This window comes from Dendrobium catenatum, unplaced genomic scaffold (assembly GCF_001605985.2).
Source record: "Dendrobium catenatum unplaced genomic scaffold, ASM160598v2 fragScaff_scaffold_231, whole genome shotgun sequence".
Lineage (NCBI taxonomy): Eukaryota > Viridiplantae > Streptophyta > Magnoliopsida > Asparagales > Orchidaceae > Dendrobium > Dendrobium catenatum.
In genome coordinates this window covers 2,735,762-2,759,518 of record NW_021318693.1, presented here as the reverse complement: position 1 = coordinate 2,759,518, position 23,757 = coordinate 2,735,762, and the positions used below count along the sequence as shown (strand labels likewise).

At 32.5% G+C, this 23,757-nt stretch overlaps 1 protein-coding gene across 3 annotated transcripts in view; it reads left to right on the top strand.

The window, feature by feature from the left end:
* LOC110111746 (transcription factor IIIB 90 kDa subunit) overlaps positions 1 to 21,903 on the top strand; it is a 45,872-nt gene extending 23,969 nt beyond the window's left edge. For 2 of the 3 annotated variants that reach the window (XM_020843748.2, XM_020843763.2), the window contains 12 exons: positions 3,579 to 3,658; positions 3,743 to 3,829; positions 4,397 to 4,477; positions 8,038 to 8,184; positions 8,263 to 8,379; positions 8,853 to 8,943; positions 9,110 to 9,213; positions 12,148 to 12,228; positions 12,308 to 12,448; positions 18,959 to 19,048; positions 19,219 to 19,266; positions 21,317 to 21,903. In XM_020843748.2, coding sequence (XP_020699407.1) covers positions 3,579 to 3,658; positions 3,743 to 3,829; positions 4,397 to 4,477; positions 8,038 to 8,184; positions 8,263 to 8,379; positions 8,853 to 8,943; positions 9,110 to 9,213; positions 12,148 to 12,228; positions 12,308 to 12,448; positions 18,959 to 19,048; positions 19,219 to 19,266; positions 21,317 to 21,583 — 1,334 coding nt within the window. In that variant the 3' untranslated portion in view covers positions 21,584 to 21,903. The remainder of the gene's footprint in view (positions 1 to 3,578; positions 3,659 to 3,742; positions 3,830 to 4,396; positions 4,478 to 8,037; positions 8,185 to 8,262; positions 8,380 to 8,852; positions 8,944 to 9,109; positions 9,214 to 12,147; positions 12,229 to 12,307; positions 12,449 to 18,958; positions 19,049 to 19,218; positions 19,267 to 21,316) is intronic. The other variant, XM_020843755.2, reaches the window with a different exon arrangement.
* The last annotated feature ends 1,854 nt before the right edge of the window (positions 21,904 to 23,757 follow it).

Genomic DNA, 23,757 nt, shown 5'->3' with positions numbered 1-23,757 from the left:
TTTTCACTGTTTGAGTTGTGTTCTTGCTGCGGACAGCAGTTTACTTGGCTTAGGTACTTGATTTGGGTTAGGTTTACTTGTGCAAACGAGTATTTCCTATCATAACACCACAAATTCAGCCCAAATTTCTTCCTCTTTATCCGCCCCATTAAACCATTTGAATTAATTTGAATTCATCAAATTAATTCCCTCACCCCCTTGCTTAAAACTGAAATTATTGCTGAAAATTTCAGTTTTGTCTTTTGGAGTCGTTCTCTACTTGCTATCACAATCACTCAAAACAAAGTTCTCCTTCCCTATACCCGCCGCCTGCCTTCTCCCCTCATATCACCGTGATATTTGGACTCCCCGGCAAGATGCATGGCGGATCCTGAAGTGGATAGCGGTTTAGTGCTCGGCGAATACGGAAGCATACACATAACTCGTTCGCCATTCTTCGACGTTGGGTTTGGATTCGACGACAACGTCGAAGACTATTTGAACCGCATCTTCCCGACACTCGGGAATGTGGTAGACGAGCAATTTGAAGACGACGACTGGATCATCCGCGGACATCCACCGGCTTCTCCCATTCCGACTTCCTTCCCGGCGATAAGTCCTCTCAAGATCACTTGCCTATTAGTGGCATCGCTAAGTTGACCTACGGTCCTCTTCCGCTAGCCACCACTTTCAAAACGAGTGAAGGACCTCAAGGTGAATGATCTAGATTTTAAACGTGTGGCTTTAGTAGTAGCTATTTGCATTATCTAGTTTATTTTGGTTATCTTTTGCTAGACTCATGCAATTCTTAAATGTAATCACTGCCGTTAACATAATTTATCACGAATTTTCTTGAATCCAACTTGAGTAAGCTAGATTTTATTGTTAACATTGTAAAGCTAAACTCTCATTAATCTCTAACGTGCAAATCATATTTCACCGCATATCGTTTCACATCATATAGGTTCTAAGCAATACTCATGAAGCTCCGGAAACCTCAAGTGAAAGAAAGTTTTAATTGAAGAAATTTAGGCCTTCGGAAATAATGGTGCGTAAGAAGTCTCTAAACTTCCATTAGAAACAAATCAATTGGATGTAAATGGATCTTAATAATAAGTAGATGGGAGAATTGATTAATTTAAAGGCCATCGTGTTACAAAAAGCTTCTCCCTGTCATACGGCATTGACTATAAAAAAACCCTCTTCAATTACTTAACTCAATATAATTGAAATTTCCTTTCTCTGGTGACAATTTTTGGCTAACCTCTAGATCAACCTGATATTAAGAATGCTTTTTTTACAAGGGACCTTGAGGAAAAATTATACATGGAGCTTCTATATGGATTTGAAAATTAAATTAACACCAATAAGCATGCAGACAGATAAAAGCTCTATATGACTTTAAATAATCCCCTCATTCATAAAGATTATACTAATTTATTGAAAATTATGGGTCAACTTGGTGCCAAGTTGATGACACACTCTTCATCAAACGCTCCAAGTAAAAAGATTAGTTTGATCATCTATTTAGGCAATATTATATTAAAAAGTCATTTTGAGGAAGAGCTAGGTAAAGTTTTAGAAAATCTAATACACTTTATTGTATTAAAATAAGGTGTTATTATTTCTCCAAGGATAATCTTCATCTACTTTCAAAAAAAAGTATCCGTGGAGATAAGTCTTTATAAATTCGAATAGACTCAATATAGAAAATGAATATCACCATTAATAGCATGCTTCTTGTTAAAGGTTGGTTATAAAGTCTTGTGGGTAGACTCATCTACCTTAATTTCACCTATCATGATATTGGGTTCCATGTTAAATAAACATACTGTAGATCACATGGAAGCTATTAACTACATTCTAAAGCACCTCAAGATGATATTAGAAAAATGATTGCTATATAAAAGGTCATCTATTAAGGAAATTGGAAATTTCAAATATGCTAATTAGATTGGAGATGTATCCGACAAAAGATTCACTAAGGCACCTCAAGATGATATTAGGAAAGGCTTGCTATAGGAAAATTCAAACAATAAGGAAATTGAAATTTTCGCAAATACTGATTGTGCTTGAAACACATTAGACAAAAGATTAACTAAGATTAGGGGTGTAAATGAGTCGAGTTGAGTTTAGGCCCTTATCAAGCTCGGCTCGTAAGTTAGAAAGTGAGCTCAAACTCGAGCTCATCTAACTGTAAACGAGCTCGAGCTGGCTCGCAAGCCATGGATGATAATTTTTAAAGTAGGTGGGATTTTTAAAAATTAGTCATGATTTTTAAAACTTAAGCGGGATTTTAAAAACTTAGTCAAAATTTAGAAAAAAATATGAAATGTTTAACCTTTAAATAAAACTTAGGTTGTTTTTATTAAATTTTTAATAATTAAATTTAATAAATAAAATAAATTTATTTTAAAATATTAATATTTATTCGAGCCTGCTCGCGAGATCACGAGCCGAGCCGGCTCAAGCTCGAACTCGAGCTTGCTTACTAAATGAGCTTGATAAGCTTGGCTTGCGAGCCCATAAACGAGTTGAGCTCGAGCCGGCTCACTTACAGCCCTAACTAAGATACCTTAAGATGATATTAGGGAAAGAGTGTCATCCAATAAGTAAATTATTAATTTCACATATGGTGATTGGGCTGGAGACACATTAGGCAAAGTTCTGCTTGCGGTTGTTGTACTAATGTATGGGAAAATTTAGTTATATGGGGGACGTAAGAAACAATGTGATCTCAAGTATGTTGACGTTGAATACATGGCCGTGACATTTAGTATTTATGAATTAAAAAGATTTTTAGAAGAATTAAAATATCAAGTGAAAGTTTTCTTAAAATTGTATTGCTACAATCAGGTTGTTATAAGTATTGCAAAACATCCAATCCACCATGACATGCCTGGACACGTTAAAATATACCAACATTTCGTTGTAGAAAAAAGCTGAAATGTATTATTCCAACTAAATTATCTTTCAACAAACTCTGAAATTATAGATATTTTCACCAAGACTGTCCTAAAAATAAATTTTGATCATCTAAACAAGTTGAATATGATAAAGATATACAACTCAATTTGAGGGAGAGTGTTTAAATAATTCTGAATTCATGAACAACATCATTCTATTTTCATCAATCCATTAAGTCATGTCAAGAACTTTTATCTGCAGTAATCCAAGTATCTGGAGACAACAACTTTCATCTAAGGCATTCAGCGGACAATAATTTTTTATTTCTTCTTTGTAGTTAATTCTTGATTCCAAAATTAAAGGTTGCTTCTGATTTTTTTCTTTCCCAATTGTTGTTTCTTCACCTATTTATTTACATCTTATTTTCTTACATTAAACAACATAATAAAATATAGCAATAAGCTCTAATTTTCTAAGTAATTCATGTTGCTTTCTTTTATAAATTGATTCACGCTGTTCTTCCGGTGTAGGTACACCGGACACAATGCAAATTTAATAAAAGAGAATACATGGAATGAATCTGATTATATTTCTCAAACATCTTTAGAAAATAACGTGTTATTGACTATAAGATTAGTTTGACATACATTTTCAAATTGGATTTATACGTCTTTTATCTTACTAACGTGCAGGCTTATTAGGTGAAAGTCATAATCCTGTTTCTGAAGTAGCACTGCGTATTGTTGCAAGCATGAAACGTGACTGGATGCAGGCATGTATCTAGGTTACCTATTAATTTCCTAAGCGCTGTGATACTTGAAATCGAGGTAACACATCACTCTCCTATGAATTACAGACAGGAAGGAAACCTAGTGGCTTATGTGGTGCGGCATTGTACATATCTGCACTATCTCATGGCTTCAACTATTCCAAATCAGATATTGTTAGTCTGTTCAACCTTTTATGGATTTTTCTTTTTGCATTTCCTAGTAAAAATTTCCCCTCGTTCATATTTTCCAGTGTATTAAAAGTTCTAGGTAATCTCAAGAAAAAATGACTTTAGAGCGGCCAAAGTGCTTGGTGCCCAGATTAAGCACTTATCCGATGCATAAAAAAACTAAATAGCTATTTCACTTAATAAATCAACTTAATGATGAATCTCTTTGAAGGGTATAACAAGAGAATAATTAGTCATATAGTTAGAGAAAATTAAAGATTATAATTTGGTTTAAAACTTCTTACATTATATTTTAAAATCTTACCAAATTGATAGTATTAAGAAAAATACTAAACGACATGTTTAAATAATTTAAGCAATTAAACTATCTAACTTTGTAACATGCATAGTGTGCAAGACAATTTAGGATTTTTTGTTGGTGAATTCATTTCCCCAGCCCGAATAAACACACGCACCTCTTTTTCTATCCTTTTCTGTATTTAATTTTGAAACCCTTGATTACATCACTAAGTTGAATTAGCTGATTGATGCAGTTGGTTCTTGTTTTTACAGGTGACTGTCGTACATATATGTGAGGCAACGTTGACAAAAAGGCTGATTGAGTTTGAGAATACAGATTCGGGTTGTTTGACGGTAAACATTTATTATGTTTTCAAAATAATTTCATTTTGAATTAACCAAGACAGAATTTGATATAAACTTGTGATGCGATTTAGAAACATGCTTGGGGAGATTAATATCCGACTCTTTTCTCTTTTACCTCTCTATTGCACGATTTAATGCAAAAAATTGCATTCTTGTTTCCATCTCCAATATTAATCCACAATTAGTATAGAGTGATTCTTTAATTGTCTAATGGTAGACATCCAGATCAGAATTTGCTCTTTTATTCCTTTCAAAAGTGTTCTAGATGGAAGTGTGAAAAATGTTTTTGATTTATGTGTTAGCACAGAACAGATTAACGTGTGATACATGAATGAGTATTCTTATTTTGAAGCTTTTAAGTGTAAACAAAGCACGTTCCTTAGTTTATGGAAGTGCACTTCAAATGATTAATAGGATCCTTAAACATCGAGTGAAGTAAAAATTAGAAATCTGATATTCAACAACTTATAAATTACAATACAATTATAAAGATACCTACACTATTAACTATTAATAATTAAGTACATATATATTTTCTGTTGAAGGATCATAGGACTTACAAGCCAACCAATTTTGATAAGAATTCTTGAGCACACAAATTAATAGTACTAACCATTGCGTTGATCCTCTTATAACCTTTAGATTGCAATTCTTTTGTGCCTCTCCTTCCTCTTCTAGTTGTCGGAAGGCTTTTTAATTAGCTTTGATTTATTTTTATTATATGACTTTTGGAAAAGTCTATATATTTTTTTGCACTTTGTAAATAATCAAATAATAAAATTCGAAGTTGTTTTCTTACATATTTTTTCTTTTGTATATGATATCAAAGTAGGTTAGGGTTTCATTCTTTCAACTTTTGTTCTCTGTTTCTTTTTATTTCTTGCTAGGATTTTTTGTGCTCTTCATTATATCTAGTTTCTTTAACTTTCCTTCGAAGGAGTCAAACATCATGATTGGTGAAATGAGTGAGCTGTTTATGTTCTTGTTACCTAAGGAGCGACGTTGCTTCCGCTCAAAGTGTCGTAACTTCCAATTCAACTCGAAGGGCACGTCGTCGTCGGAGCACAGTCGAGCAGCACGAAGGAGCCCAAGAAGTCACGGGAAGGGAGAAATGAGACGCGAGAGAGAGAGAGAGCCGAGCCGGAGCGGAGGCCGAAGGCCTCGTTCTCGCGGCCTTTTAACGATTCGAATGTGTCATGCGACGTGGGAGGAGTGTCGCGATCGTGTCTGCGACGTGTGAATGGACGGCTCGGCGTGTGACGTGCAGGATGGGGGCAGAGCAGTTACGCGACATTTATTTTTATTTTTTTTATTTTTTTGGTTTGTTTGAGCCGGGATCAACATTACTTATACATGTCTTTCTTTACACGATTGGGAAATCACATATGTTTGCATATTTGTCATGCAAGTGGTCTATACTCCCCTTTCTTAGTGCTATGGTGAGAGGATCTTATATATGCCTTTATTGATGTTGTGGGAAAGAAGATTATGCCTCCAATATTTATATATGTGTGTGCGCGCTTGTGCACATATATATTAGCGAGATGGGAACATACGATCGAATGATTATTTAAAGTTTCATACACCAAAAATTCCAATTATCTCTAAGACACTGTACGAGCCACTAAACTTCAAATGTATTTTAAAACAAAATATTAGAACTATCTCAAATAAATATCTTTCTCTCAGAATGTTGCACATATAATACATGTTCTCTCCTCTTATTCTGATTTTAACTATTTAAATAATACTTATGTACATTTATAAATATTGAGTAAGTCATAAAACAACTCAATGAGTATGACATACTTCTAAATTATAGTAATACAAGATATTTTGATCAACATGAATTCTAGTTGTAAAATATAAAATTGTTTTATTTATTAGCATTTAAGTTTAGAAATGATTATCAATCATATCTTATGCATATATGGAATACTTATATCCTTTTATAACCTTTTCTGTAATTAGTATAACTAGCATAGGAGGCGCTGTTTAAATAATATCAATGAAGGTACATCCATTTCCATTTTGATAACCTTTTTAAAATCTTTTTAATTTGACGCGTATTGTACATTGCGTCCTTAGTCAATATCAAAATGGGGTGTACTCTATCATTCAATTTTGTACATGCAATTATTTTTTACTTAATAACTTTATTTGAATGTTCTATATCATTTCAATGTAAGACTTATGCTAAATTACATAAATCTGTATCATCAAACTCAATATGATCACTTGCATTTTATAGAGATAACACATAAACACTTAATGAGAATGATAAGAAATTAAATGCATTTAGAAAAAATAACCCCATTATCATAATTTATGAATATGAGTACTCACCTCGACTTCAGCCAATTAGCCTCCCCCCTTTTAATTCTTACTCTGACATTGTCATATATATATATATATATATTAGAGTATTATAGCTACAGAGCTATTCTATGAGACCCTTAAGGCTAATAGGATGTCAAATAATTGAACAACATTTTAAAATCTACTATGAAGAGCATTAAGGGTAATATGATTAACATTCTATTGTATGAAATCCTTAAGGCTGATAGGATGTCAAATGATGGAAGTAACAGCATCTTAAGATCCACTATTGAGAACGTTTAGGGTTTTCATAATGGTTATAACTATTAGTGGATAAAGCTTAAATGCGGATGTTGCCTCACATGGATAAAGGTTAATTGCGTATGATGCCTTCTAGTCATGTAAACAAGCTCTCATAAAATTTAGGGATAAGGGTGCATACATCAACCTTTCCCTAATCCTATAATGAAATTAGTGTTGAGGATGATAAATTTGTGACAAATCACATGTATAGAAGCTGATCAATTTGGTTTATACAAGCTTAGCTGTGTTGTTGTTTTTGTGGTACGGTAATGAATACTGAGATATTGAGATCAACATAAGATATTCGTAAGAATTTATTGATGATCATAAACCATGAGAATCTATTTGTTTGTTATCTAAGGGAAAATGTGTGCTAAAGTTATTTTGGAGCAAACAACCAGTATTAGAGTTGTTTTGCAATGATTAAGCTTCCTCAATCATAATTTAGTTACAACGATGATCAATATTTTGTCCAATTTTTTTTTTCATTGGTCTTGGATTTGAGTACAGTAGGTATTCCAAGTGAGATAACTATCATATGCTTTATGAATTACATGCTCCTGCAAGTTTCACCTCTTTCAAACCAAAATAAAATTAGAAAAATGGAAAGAAAGTTTAATGTGGAAATGGTTGGAATTTCATCCCATATGAGGTAAAGAATAAATTTAATTATTAATTGCAGAAGTTTTACATGCGAGCTTAGTGCCTCCACACGCTATTGTCTTCCAACAGTGTGATCAGATTTAGTTTTGGAAAATGTTAGGGAAAGCAAGTCGTGTAGATTGTGTATCATGAATTATCTAAGATTCTCTTTGAGGGGTTTAATAAATGGTTGTTTTAGAACTCATTTTACGTTTTGCTTGTATTTTCAAATAAATTCCAAAGCATTTTTTTCACACTTCTCTGCTTGTATTTTTCCTTTTTAGATCGAGGATTTTATTGCCAGGGCCGACGAGCTAAATAATGTCTCTCAATCATATCAGTCTCCCACACCAGGGCAAGTGCTGTGTGCGCACAAGGATACAAATGAGCCTCATTTTGCTCATGGACTTTGCAGAGAATGTTTCAATGAAGTAATTTCGAATGCTCTTATTCTGCTTTATTTTGTTGAATGGGTTTTTTTTTTGGTATCAATCTCATGTTTTATGCAGTTCATTCATTTATCAGGGGGAATTAAGGGAGGTGCAGAACCTCCAGCCTTTCAGCATGCTGAAAGGCAGAGGTTGCAGAAGGCCAGAGCTGAGGAAAAGATGCCTAAAACAAATGCAGTAAGTTATAGAGCAATAGTATAACAATTTTTCAGACTTTTGTCTTACCTGTCCCCCATCCTCCTCATTTTTCTTAAGGATTGAATATCATCAAGAAGATGGACTGTGTATCTTAAAATTTCGCCAAATGTTTCTGTTGCACAATCTTTGTTAGGGCCTCTTGCCAATTTTTTTTGCTATGGAATATTGTAATATCATCCTTGGTTATTATGGCATTTACCAGATGAAACATGGCAATGGGATTTATGCTGATTCTATAGTTCGATTTATGAAATATGAATTACAAATTTACTTCTAAATGCTAATTTCTGTGCATTAATGCAAGTTTTTCTGTTTTATAATTGCTACGTACAAATTAATTAACAATTTTTTTTGTCAATGAATAATAAAAAATTTTGATGAAACCATTAATTTTGTTTATTTTTTTCTAATGCTTTTTTTTCCTGACATCGACCATTTTTGTTTTTTGGCAGGATATGCAACAGACTGATTTATCATCGAAGGCCACTTCAGTTTCCCATGGAAGTAAAGCACCATTTTCAGAAGAACCTAAACTTCATAATGGTATGTATGCTACTTTAGATATCTACAACGGACATGCACTGTTACGCTAGCTATATGTATGTTATCTTCATAATCAGCCTCCCAGCTATTTATGCTTGGCATTTACTTACATCCAATTATGTATAATTAACTAGTCACCAATAACTTTATCTGAGTTCTTTAACAGGGCATTCAGCTGTTGATACTTTTGCTTGCAATTACTCAGAGCAGGATTTGCATGAAGAAGGAACTGGAGATCCTGAAAGCTTTTCTGATATAGATGATGTTGAGGTGCCATTTTTTCATCCAGCCATTTAATTTTCTTGGGTGAATGCCACAAAATGATTTATGTGTTGTTCTTTTTTCCTTGAAGTATGAGGAGACAGAGTGATTAGTGATTAAAGTAGTTTTTCATATTTTTAGACGTGGTTCTTTTAATTCCAACATCAAATTGCTTTTTGATCATATTGAAAAAGGTAGGTGGCTTATATCACTTTTAGCATTTATTTAAAAGATCCTTGACGTACTACAAAGTCTTAGAGATCTAGGTGGCTGATCCCCATATGTCATAATAAATGAGAGAAAAATGAACAATGATTTTTGTGCCATTAATTAAATTGTTTTTAATAGTTGTTTTATGCTATTTCACAAACACAAGTGGGATAAAGGCTTTCCTTGAAGTATGAGGAAAGAGAGTAATTAAAGTAGTCTTTGGTTTTCTTAGATATGGTTCTTTTAATTTCAACACCAAATTGCTTTTTGATCATATTGAAAAAGGTAGGTGGCTTACAATTTACATCACTTTTAGCTTTTATTTAAAAGATCCTTGACATACTAAAAAGTCTTAGAGATCTAGGTGTAGCTGGTCCCCATATGTCATAATAAATGAGAGAAAAATGAAAAATGATTTTGTGCCATTAATTAAAAAATTTGTATAATCGTGTTGTGCTATTTCACAAATACAAGTGGGATAAAGACTTGATGTTGTTGTATTTCACAAATGCAGTGAAATTCTCCTTTTTTTATATTATTTGATTATTGAAAAAACATGATTTTGAGAATAAAGAGCGATGAATAATTAAGGGGTATGCATTGAAGCCATCTTATTTTTATTGATTGTATGTAAGGGTTTCTGGGATATGAGATAATATTTAAGGTTGCAAGGAGTTTTCTTAATTATTGGATTTCTTACCATCTCTTTATTTAGCAAGGCCTATCATCCTCTTTGTGCCCTATTCTGAAGACACAATATGATGGATAAGAAACGGCATTGCATTTGAAATCTTTTGTTAGCTTTTGAATAAATAACAAGTTGGCAAATAATTTAAATACATGAGGACATTTTAGAGTGTGAGAATAAGAATATCTTCATGACTGGACATCATGGTCAAGCATTCACCTACCATATTTTCCTGTTTTTAGGGCAAATGATATATTAAATATATTTATGAAAATATTTGGTCAGATAATCTATAGCTTTTGAATCAATTTGATAGGAAGTGGATGTAGAAACTGAGAAAATTAGGAAGAAGAACATACAAGAACTTTTTATTGAAAGATATATGAAAGAAAAAACAAGATACAATTGGTTCTTCAATTGGAGAGGAAGACCCAGCTCTCCCAAATCCCTAGCCGCCGGTTAGAGTTTTCTAAAAAAATACTACAACAAATGCAAATCATCTTCCCCCAAAATAACAACATAGTTACTTTAAATAAGCTCCCAATAATTCCCTCCCAAATCAGCCTCCTTTTCTTAAATAATTCTCTCTTAGATTTTGAATTCAAATTAGATCTCTTTCCCTAAATAATTCCCTCACAATTGTAATTAAAACTTTTATGAAAAATTCCCCTTGATTCCTCCTCCCTTTCTCTAAATAATTCCCTTTTAGATTTTGAATTCAAATTAGATCTCTTGCCCTAAATAATTCCCTCATAGTTGTAATTAAAATTTTCCTTGACAATTTCTATTTGATTAAGAACCTTTCTAAACTGCTCATTCTTGATTAGGAAACTTCTTAATTTTCTCCCAATCAAATCGGTCTGTCTATCATAGTGATCCATGAGGTTGCAATGGGCATAAGACTTTAAAGGCGTGAGAAGATGAGGTAATATTTTAGAATGCTAGAGTACAAGCACATATTGCAGATGTTTTTTTAGATGCTCCTAGCAAGCGCTCTTGTTTTTGTATGCCTTATCAATTGCCTAATTTTTTTTTCCTTTAAGAACCTGCAGTCATTTTAGATAGTTCTTTTCATTTAACCAATATATTGAATGGATGTTTTGCAATTTTCCATTTTATTTAGATTTTATTCCTCGGTTTCAAGAGAATACAATACTAAGATTCATAGTTCTAGTCATAGGAAAAAATTGAAAAAGAAAAAAAAATGCTGCAATGCAATGATGAAGTTTGCTACAGTAGGGACAATTTATGGTAATGTAACTATGAAGGTTGCAGCAATGGGAAGTGTTTACGGCAATATAACGATGAAGATTGCAATTTTAGAAAATATGGAGAGAAGGAAGAGCGTCTAACAATGAAGGTTGCAGGATTATGATAATGCAGCAATGCAGGCTGCAACCAATGCTTTGAAAACCGGATCGGACCGGCCGGTTCAACCGGTTCAACCGCGAACCGGCCGGCCGGCCGGTTACGGTTCAAATAAAAACCGGTCCCGCACCAAACCGTGAATGAACCGCCCGAACCGGCGGTTCGACCGCGAAACCGTTGAACCGGCACCGGTTTTAAAAGCCTTGGCTGCAACAATTGAAATAAAAGGATGAGAAAAAGTGGTTTTAATGTCTTGACCAAAATTAGGGTGAATTGGTTTAGTATGTCATTTCAATATTTGTGTAGCATTTATATAATTTAAGGGGAGTTTCTAATAAGAAATATATAAATTTAAGGAATAATAATTACAAATAGTTGTAGTAGTCTACAAATTGATGAGTATCTAGAAGAATAATTGCAGAATAATTATAATTATTCACATATTAATGAGTAGGCAGCAGGGATTCCATAGATCGATTAGTTGGCCATTGAAGATGAATGAAAGATAGCGTAGTCTTGATAAGTGTAGTCCCAGCAGGCTGAAATTATGCAGCGTTTAGTAGGGTCAATGTATTTCTTCTTTCTAGATATTTTTCAATCAATGCAACCTTGATTTTCTCTGAAATTACATTCTTAAAGTTTGTATTTTTATGTTCTAATGTTAGTTTGCATAATAGGTTGATGGTTACCTTCACAATGAGGAGGAAAAGAAGTATAAAAAGATCATATGGGAAGAAATGAACAAAGAATACCTCGAGGTAAATTAATTATTTGATTGGTAATATTGTCACCTTTTGTCATCCATGCATGTGATGATTCAGTGTTAATATTGCACAGGAGCAAGCAGCCAAGGAAGCTGCCGCTGCTGAAGCTGCTAAAGAAACTTATGAGGCTACTTTGTCTAATAATTCTGAAGAATTTAGTTCCGCAAAAGAACTGGCAGCAGCGACTGCAGCTGCTTTGGCCAATTCTAGAAAGGTAGCTCAGTAGCAGAAATCATTCCATTGTCCCTAGTTCTTGTTGTCATTAACATTTTCTAGTTGCGAGCTAAAGCATCCTATCTTTTCTATTTGTTGCTTTTTATCTTAAATCTTTTTTATTTATTAAATATTTGCTTAATATATAATCATTTCATGAACTAGCTATTTAAATTATCTCCAAGATGCTTTGTTAAGTTTCTTTTAACATGATTTTCTGTGATACTCGTCTTGTTTTCTATTGAACAGTGTCTTTCATGGTAATGATTTCTTCCTTTACCTAAAGTTTAAAACATATATCAAGGGGAAAGAAATGAGAAGCGAAAAAGAAGAATAAGAATGAGTTCTTGCAAGCCTGTTCTAGCACTCACATTAAGGGTTGTTCTTAGGTGACCTTATTTTGTTTGTTTGCCATATTAATGCTAATATCTTGCTTTACCTTATATATATTTTTGGTTTCCTAACGATTATTTATATCATCCTCTAGTTGTTCATTTAGGTAGTTAACCAACAATAAATTCGTACTGATTTTCTTCTTCTACAGTAGGGCTTAAAACTGTTTTTAGTTATGAAATTTGTATAAAACAGTATATAAAAAGCACACTGAAATTTCTGCTGGGAATAAATCAGTTGAGAAATAAATGTGAATAAATATCAGTTAAGAAATAAATGTCATGACAAACGATTAGAAAAAGAACAGCCTCGGCACTGATTCAATTATTGGAGAATTGTTTACATGGTATTGTGATACGCCAAGATGGGGCCACCTGGCCGGCTTATACCGTCCCAGCCAAACCAGCTCTGCCCTGGCTGAACCCGCCCTTTGGATGGGTGAAACCAGGGCAGTAGAGGGAGAGATTTTGGCCCCGTTGTGGGGCCCAGAGGAGCTATTATTCATTATGTTAGGAGGAATCAAAAGGGAGTTGTTTATGAAAGTTTATTAATTGTGTTTATGCTGTTTAGGAATATTTTAATTGTTTAGAAAGGTTTTCTAATTATGTTTATGCTGTTTAGAAAGGTTTCCTAATTGTGTTTCTGTTGTTTAGGAAGATTTTACTTATTTAGGAATGTTTCCTAATTATGTTTAGGCATTCTTAGGAATACTTCCTACTTGTGTTTATGTTGTTTAGGAAGGTTCTAATTGTGTTTAATGTGTGTGAGGCCTATTTAAGGGGGAGTGTTGTCTAGGGTTATGAGGAGATATGTGTTGAGTTTATTTTCTAGGGTTTTTGGTGTGATTTTCGTAGCGGCGGCTATAGGGTTTGTGGGAGAGCCAATTTATCTATCGAATAGTAGATCAATTGTATCTTTCATTTTTGTTGAAGAATCAATAGAAAATCAGCCCCTATATTTATATTCCTGCATTTTTCTTCTGTCTATTTTATTATTTTTACTTCCAAGAGGCATCATATTACCAGCTTCTATTAATGATACGAAGCAATTTGATCTTTGGAATTTATGAACGGTAATAAGTGGTTGACCATGAGGTTAAATGACTTGAAAGTACAAGATAATGCTAAAAAAGGCATGCCCAATGCATGGAGATTCCGCTAATACAAGGTTTGGGGTTGTGCACAATCTTACTCTTATATTTGTAGACAAGTTGTTTCCATGACTCAAATCTGGGTCTCGAGAGTAAACTAGAGTAAACATAACCAATGTTTCAGGGTCAACCTTTGAACTATCACTCTATTTGAATAATTTGGGCTTAATCTAGAATGGTGAATAATCTTGTGAAACTTAAATTCAGTTGTGTGAGCTATGTCTTGATGCAATGTCATTTGATTGTATAAAAGATAAAAGTTTGCTTGAAACATTCTTATTAATTATTTTTTCCATTGATTCTCATTCATTTTCACCCTACTTGCTGGAATTGAGAATTTGTACCATTAACTTATTAACCTTAGTTGTAGGGCCTGTTTGTAATCAATTTTGTTTTTTATTTTTACTTTATTTATAAAAATGTTTGTTTAATATGCTTTTAAATTAGATTTATTTATTTTTTGGTTTTTTTTTAACAAATCAAGTTTAAAAATACTCAAAATAACTTTGAGATGTTTGGAGTGATTTTAGAAAACAACTATCACTACCTACTTGTCACAACCCGTCTTAGAGACCCGATTTAATGAGATGGAAAAAAACAGTCTGATGGTTATTACAGTTCTTTCAATCACATAAAACACTTACGCCCAACATTTAATTGAAAAACCACTAAAACAAAATATATAATAATTCAAATTTATCTGATATTATTTGATCCTCTTTTTCTGTAGATAAACTCTTCTCTTTCAGTCATTTAGTTCACAGGAGATTTAACTGATATTTTAGATTTAACAATTTGAGATTTGTAATAAACTCAGTGGCTAATTATAGTTTATAATATAACCGTTAAACATACATAAATGCGGTTATGTTCCTTTGGCAATCTTTTTATTTAACATATATAGAAACATTTAATATGAATATAGATTCCTATTATATTATTTTCAAGTAACTTTATTTTGTTTATTTATTCTTTTTTTCTTTTCATTTATTACATAAGCACCGTCAAAATTTTGGACTGGTGAAAGTACAACCATTTTCATTTCAATTTTTATTCCCATCCTTTTTCATTAAATGTGCTTAAGAACATTGCGTCCCCAACTAGTATCGTAAGGGGCTGAACTCTTGTATTTGCATGCATACACTTTTTCCCTTTTTATACTTTTTTCATATTAATGTTCATGTAGTTTATTTTATTTTTGCATCACATTTCATATTAATATGTAGAATATATATATATTTCATATTAATATGTAGACATTTATATATATATATATATATATATATAATGAACTTTAGTTATTCGGTTATTCTCAAATTTGCTGCATATCAAATATTTAACTTTAGAAAGTACTTGAACATGATATAATGTTCAATAATAGCAATACAATATCAACAAACCTTTATCCCACTATGTGGGGTCAGCTACTGTGAATAAAATTCTTTTATGTGTTTTGTGCCACAAGATTTGTTTTAACTATGTATTTTAGTTTCTTCCAATCAAATCTGCATAGCTTAACATTATAATACCTCGAATGATTGACTAATATTATGCTATTGATTTAAAAGAGAGAAACTATAATTTATTTTTCTCATTAGATGCAGCATAAGGAATATGTAATTTATCCCAAAAGATGAAAAACATATTCTACCATTGTTCCAATTAGAAGAATAAATTATAAATTTAATTCCATGATCAAATATAAAAAATATTCCATTCGCCATAAGGGCAAGCAAAATATCCATCTATCTTTTGATTATGAAATTAAATTTAAAATATGTATAAAGCTACTCTGCATTCACAGATCTTCTCCTACCTTAGAAAGGAACTAAGATAGGGTTTATTTTATTTTGGAATCTAGACTCCCTACAGGGACAAGCCCCTATGTTTAATTTTATCTCTTAAGAGAATACTCTTGATTAAAATGAAGACTAAAAGATTTAAAATTCATATAGATTTAAATAAATACTTGGGCTAATTAGATTTCGATGCACAAGCTTTAGATTATAAATTCTAGAATTGATTTGAAATTTTAGATTTGAATTAAGGAGAGATATGTAGAGAAGGGTGTATAAAATCTGGACTTATCATTTGCCTAAAATGAGCTGTCAGCTAACAATCCTAAGCATAAAAATTGTCGTATAAATGCAAGATTTAGTAAGCTCTATCCTAAGAATCAATGATTTGTTAAGAATTTAAATCGAATGTAATACAATATGCTTACAAAAAAAAGAAACTACACATATGATGTAAATGATGTATGAACAATAATGTATAAAAAATAATTTTATTAATTTATAAATTTGGAAAGTACAACCCAGGGTTTGCAATAAAATAATGATGGTCAGGCCCCATCAATAACAAACTTGGATTCTAATCTATCATATACATCTAGAATCAAATATAACTGTTTATAGTCTTCGAGCTCCAAGTCTTATGTGGAATTTTAAAAAGAATATCCTTTTTGAAAGAGGACATTGTTTTTTGGAGCCCCGCTTGTATATACATAAGCAGTTATTTTTTATTCTTTACAACTCTTGACAATTTACAACTCGATATATATACAGAATTTATGGAATTTAAGTTTACATGTATCCAAATTGAATTGAACTACCATAGATGATTTCTTCTCTAGTCAAGTTTCTATCCAAGGAGAAGATAAGTTTTCCAGCCATTTGAGTACACTTTATTTTTCTTAAAATTAACGTAAGGTGATTTCAATTAGTTGATTTAAAAAGGTGATTTGACTTTTGAGCTTGATTGGTTATTTTTAAATTTCAGACCTCAACATATTAAGTTTTCAGCCAACATGAGGGTTCACAAAATTGACAAAGAAATTTTGGAGAATTATGCTTAACTATTTCGTTCCACCAATTGATTTAGAGTAAAATGTCAAAGTCTAGATTTGTTGTTTTAATTTTGAATTTGAGATTGAGGGATCTTCGACAAATTCTAAAACCTAGCATATTAAGTTTCACTCGATTATGCAGGTTTACAAAATTGACATGAAAATCCCATGGAATGAGCTTGACTCTTTCATTCCACCGGTTGACTTGATGTGAATTGTCGAAGCCAAAATATGAATTGGAAATTGAAATTGGACTTGAACTTAAGATTGAAACTGGACTTGAACTTAAACTGAAGGTTGAAGTTAAATGGATCTTCTTCAAATTTTAAAACTCAACACATTAAGTTTCACTCAAATGTGCAGGTTTGCAAAATTAATAGGAAGATCATGAAAGTTTGGCTTAACTTTTTCGCTCCGCCATTTAACTTGGGGGCGTAATGTCGAAGCCTGAATTTGTTAAATGATTTGAAACGAGAGTACTTGAATTAGATGTTTGAAATGGATTTGAGAAATCACAAATGATATTGAGAAAACTAGATTATCATTGTATGTGCTGAGCTACAAGGAGACATTGCAGGGTACAAATGGCAATGATATCGAATGTTGATTTTGATTGAAAATCTGGGCTCAAACTTGAGATTTTAGGATTTTCTTCGAGTTTTGAAACTCAGCATGTTAAATTTGCATTCAATGCGAGGGGAGGTTGGGGAGAGCACACTATCTTTTGGTTCGACTCGATCGAATCAAATCAATGACGAGGAGTTTGGGGGAGTGAATCTACCCTGGCAATGTCTTCAAGTCTTCAATCCACTTGGCCGGATCAGATCGTCGGCCAAGGGCTTTGAGGGATTGTATCAACCACGGGACTTCCTTCAAATTTCCTCTGCTGTGGCACCTATTGAAAATTCTCACCTATATATTTTTTAAATTTTATTATATATATAGTCATTTGTCCGTGCTTTAAAATAGTCACGCATTCATTCTCTTTGCCAATTTGGCAATGATGGCAAAAGTTTGATTGAAGTTCACTAAGAATCAATATCATATGAATTGTATTTATATGATTACATGCATAAATCTCATGTTAGTACGAATGTGATAGAGGCCTCTAATTGGGTGGTTAATCTTTTTGCAAGAATGTCTTTATATTACAGTTACATGCCAAGCTTGGATGTTCTCCGATTAAGCTTGGGAGTTGTGAGCTATAAGTAACTTGATAAGGCATGAAGCTATCTGTTATCTTCTTGTTTCAATGTGAGCCATTATTTTATTCTATTTGATGAATTATTTTCTTCAATTTTTTTATTATAAATATTTGTTATTAGTTTTGTGGTGTTCTTAATTTTCCTATCACTTTTCCCTAAAATTTTGGTTATCTTTATTTTTTGTGTTTTTAGTTTTATGTTTATTTCTTTGACTTAATAAGCTATCACGTTATCATTTGGTTTGATATTTTGTTATTTTTTTCAAGTTTACATATAAAGAACCGAGTTCTTATTTAATTGGTTGTCTTTGATCTACATGATCATTGTCATCATGATTACTTAGTATCACTGAAAGATTTATTTTTAAAGGGTTATATTTTGCAATTTTTTGGCCGGCATTAGAATTTAACTATTGAAAGAAAGTTGATTATTTGAAGCTATGCTTGTTCCTTCTTGAGTGATAATATAATTATGCTCTTTCTTTTACATGGAAATAGGAAAATTAGCTTATTCACATGGTATTATAGTTTTATTTCATGAGGTTTTCAATTTGCTTTTGCTTTTTGTTTGTGATCTGAAACAACAAAATTATTCTTGGTTTTGGATATACAAATAGCTAGCTGATAATGCTGGTAAATTTAGTTTGCCATTTATGCTTTAGCTGCTATCATGCTATGTAAGCGGTACTCACTTTATATTTTTCCATTGTCTATTGCTTGTGTATCCATTGATTCGCTACTTTTAAATCTACCATTATTACTGTATCACGAATAAATGTTGTTGATTTGTGGCATCTTTCTGAATGCATCCATTCATAAATAGAGGTTTTGAAATTTTCTCTTGAAGCTAAATGCTAATTGTAAAGATTTTGCCGTTGAATCGCTATGCTTCAACCTAAATAGATCATTATTTCAGGAAAAGAGGCAAAAACGAGCAGCAGAGAAAAGGAATTCAACACCTCCAAAATCTCCTCTTGAAGCAACAAGCCAATTGCTAAAACGAAAGGTACATGTCCTTTGTGATGTCCTTAACAGTCAAATGATTGTGTTTTTTTTTACAAAGGTTATTTATCCTTTTCCTTTATTAATTTTGGTTGATGTTTATTTTTAAGTTTGCTTTGTTGTTGCCAACCATAGCTGATTGTTCTTATGGTGATAATGGTTTTGTGGCTGCAGTCGTTCCATTCAAGAGTTAATTTCAAGGCATTGGAGAGTCTATACACGGTATGCTGCTCTTTCAATTGGCAATAATTTGGAGTAATTCCGGGGTTTTTTTTTCCTTTTTTTTTAAGCGTGGATGAATTTTTCAGAAATTTATTAATTTTTAGTAATAGATAGTTATTTATATTAGTTAAGATATGCACATTATTGTATTTGCTGGTATACAACCTAATTTTTTATAATTACTTATATATTGCTCTATTCTACTAAACATTAATATGTCACAGTAATGTAATTAATGTTAAGGTACAACAACAACTAACACAATTTCTTAAATGATTCATGTCATTTTTGTTCGACAAGTTTTACGCTGGCTGTCGACTACCTAACGCAACCCTCCACTTTTCTCATCCAGGACTTGGGACCTGGCAACGGCAGTGTTTAATTAATGTTAAGGTCTTGTAAAAAAATTATAAACTGCTCTATTCTACTAAGCATAGCTGTGTGTTCTCCTGCTTAAAAATTGGCGGTTAATGTGGAGCAAAGAGCTTTTACCATGTGATATGGTGGCCTGCATTTGTGACGCCACTCAGTTTGAGAAAGTGTCGAGCAGACTCCTATTATTTGCTTTTGATTAGTTTAGAGAAAGCATATGATAGAATTCGTGCTCTGGGGAGTTCTAGAAAATAGTGTTAATAATGTTTATATTCAGGAGATATATGCATGAACTGTTATTTGTGTTCAAACACAAGGTGGTTTGTCCAAGTTTTTTTCTATTTCACTTGGATTATGTAAATTATCATCTTTATCTTTTTGCTTTAGTTATGGATGTTCTTACTAGACATTTGCAAAAGGGTGTGCCCTGGCGTATGTTTTTTGCTGATGATATTCTCCTTGTTGATAAAACTAGAGAGGAAGTTGAAGGTAAGCTTGAATTATGGAGGTCAATCTTAGAATCAAAAGGTTTTCATTTGAGTAGATCTAAAACTAAATACATGGAGTGTAATTTTAATAGTAATAGATCTATTGTGGGGATTGTGACTTTAGGTGATCAAGTCATTAATAAAAGTACACGTTTTTTATATCTTGGGTCTATTGGCCAACGTAATAGTTAAATAGATGATGATATTATTAGTAGAATTCAAGTTGGATGGTTGAAGTGAAGGAATGCATCAGGCCTATTGTGTGATAGAAAAGTACCCCTTAAATTTGAGGGAAAATTTTATAAGATGATGTTGAGATTTGCAATGCTTTATGGCGCATAATGTTGACCATTAAAAGAGAATCATAAAATTAAGTAAAATGTTGTAGAGATGAGGATGCTTAGGTGGATGAGTGGCTTCACTCTTAAAAATAGAATGCAAAACGAATATATACGTGAAAAGGTTAGAGTAGCTCCACTGGTAGCTAATATTCAAGAGAGACGCCTTAGATGGTTTGTTCACATTAAACGCCAGACTTCCAATGACCCAGTTTGGAAAATAGATGATGTAAATTTGGCATATATTAAAAAAGGTAGGGTAGACCTAAACAGACTTGGTTAGAAAATATTAAAAATTACCTTTTTTTATTAAATTTAAATGAAAATTTGACTTTTAATAGGATATAATGAAGAAAAAAAAATACTCATGTAGCCAGTCCTACGTAGTGGGATAAAAGCTTAATGTTGTTGCCGGAGCCAATTTATGTAGATTCTAACCGAAAATCCCAGCATGATTTAATGTGTAAAAGTTCCGAATGTATTGGCTGGCTGTCTGCAAGACATTTGAAATCCCTCAGGAGTAACGAGATGAGATTAATGATCAAATTTAATTGTTACTTAATCTACAGCATTTGGTTTAATTTACTTAATAGTTTTCGGAAGGAAGAATCCCCACGCTATTGGTCATCTCAACTGCAGTCATGTTTGTGTCAATATCTTTTCAGCATATATGTTTCAAGGTTTTTTTTATGTGAATTCTGACTTACATTTCTTTTTCTTTAGTTTATTTGATCCAAAACTGATCCATATTCTTGAGGTTGACCTAATCTTTGGTAGTTGGTTCTCTAGCTTTAAACCTATTTTTGATAGATTTACTATGTTCGATTGTGTATTGAAATTCCTTCTATGAAGCCTGAGCAGGATAATGCAAAGAAACAGCGCACTGAGAATGACGATGGAGAAGCTGCTAATGGTGAGGAGAAGGGATCTGATGAGGATGCCGCAATGGGTGGTGAAGATGGCTTTGCTACACAGACAAATAATGGTGAAGATCACTATGGATATGATGATGAATATGGAGATGATGGCTATGGAAATGTTGATGATGACTATTATGGCAACGAAGACGGTAATTATGCTAATGGATATGATGCTGGCTATGATCAGTGGGAGGACTAAGGCTTCGTTTGGGACGGCTTTTTTACTGCTTTTTAAAATAATTTTTTAAAATAAAAATTAAATTTTTTTACTAAAAAGTTGTTTTAAGAAGCAGTAAGAAAGCCATTACAAACGAAGCCTAAAACGATCAAGCTGCGCATCTTTTCATGTTATCCCACACCTTGAACCCTAAGCCCTAACATTTGTATTTATTTCTAACCATTTAGTGATGTATTATTATTATATTGTTCTATTGTAATTTGTTGTAGGATAGGAATGCAGATCTGCATGCCTCCAGGAATTGATTCAATATTTAGTATTGCCATTTTAAAATAGCGATATCTAATTATTTTGGCAGAATTTTTTTTTAATTTTATTTTTCTATGTATTGGGGTTAAGCTAAATTTATTTTTATCCGCTTTCAGAATGATTTTATTATAATTATAAATAAAATTTGTTCTACTCTTACTAATGCTATATTATTATTTCTTATTAAGTTATTTTATTTAATAATAAAATAAAAGTTTTGCCTTGGATTTAAATTCAGTTCGAGCTATGTTAATGAAGTTCAGAAATAAAAACTCTCATTCTGATTTAAGCCAAGAAAATATTGGAATTCTGTTTAAAAAATGAGATTTTGGTTTCCTTTGGGACTGATTTTTTTTCTATTGCTTAAAATATTTTTTTATTATTTGTATTAAAAAGATGTTTTAAGAAGCGGTAAATAAGTCTTCCCAAATGAAATCTTAAGTTACAAATCGGTGCATAAAGCAATAGAAGATGGTCAGAGGTAGTTTATTTTTTTTTCTGATTTAAAACTCAATATAAAATAAATAAATAATTTCGTCTCCTATCACAAAAATGAATTATTGTTCATTGCTGTGATGTCATCTCTGAATATCCCTATCATAACAAAGATTTACTTGATAAATAAATTTGCTAATTTGATAATTGAGATTAATATATTAAAAACATAATTAGCCTGTAATTAAGAGGTTTCTATAGCATCAAAGCATAGCCAGGTGTAGCAACATGGCTTGGCACTATTTTTATTTGGTGGTTTAAGGTTATAAAGTAGTAATATAACTGCTGGGCATTATGCGATGAAGCTTGAATATATGTATTTATCTGTCCGATTCGACTGTGCCGCCATAGTCACACTAGTCCATTAAACATAAAACTGAAGGAATCTCTGCAACAATATAGCTCTATATTCTTCAACGCATTTATGTGGAAGGATGGGGCGAGGAAGGTTCTCAACAAGAGAAATTATTAGGTACGGAGTGCGGACGGGAGAACCGTCTGCACACTAGTATAAAACAGTGTTCGGTACCGTTCGGTACCACTCGGTACCGCTGGGTACCGCTCGGTACTCTGTGTCTGTGCAGACGGTTCTCACCCCGTCTGCACTCCGCACCTAACAATTTTTCTCTCAACAAAGAGGGATGTGTCAGTTCTTTACTTTTAGCATATTAATGCCCCAATCATTCCCATGATAGTTTATTTGTATCAAATCCATATATATATATATATATATATATATATATATATATATGTGTATAACTACTTGGTTATCACACAATACTAGTGGGTTGAATTCAATGTATCTCAAAATTTCACAAGAGTTGAGTTATTCATTAACTTATGAACTACGATAGCAAATGCACAATATTTTGCACCAACAGAGGATCTAGAGATTGCATTATGTTTGTTTGCTTTCTGAGAGTATAAGAGTCTTCTAAGAAAATACAAAACAAGATGATAACATAGTCGGACAAGATCCCCAATAGACAATTGAAAAAGTCTTGAACAGAGAAGGTTGGAGGAGTCAAATAAATATATTCCATAATCCCTATCTATGGATGGACTTGTGGTATTTAAGAAGGTAGTGAGTAGCGGTTATGTGTAATGTTCTTAGTTGAGCTAAGAATTGGCAAATTTATGTGTAATAAAGGTTATGTCCATTTAAGATAGTGTGAGGTATAAAAAGCACCCTAAGAGGCACCTGTATTGCAAAGTGTCGGGGAGGAGATCACCATTAAAGGTGTTGAATTGGTTTTGAGGGCTTCATGGGGATGTTGGTAGGCTTGCTACTGAGAAGACAAGTATATTCTAAGAGTTATAGAGTTTAATATCTTCGGAAATGGACAATGTCCTTGAACAAGCAATCTCTAAATTGAGGAAGTATTTTTAAA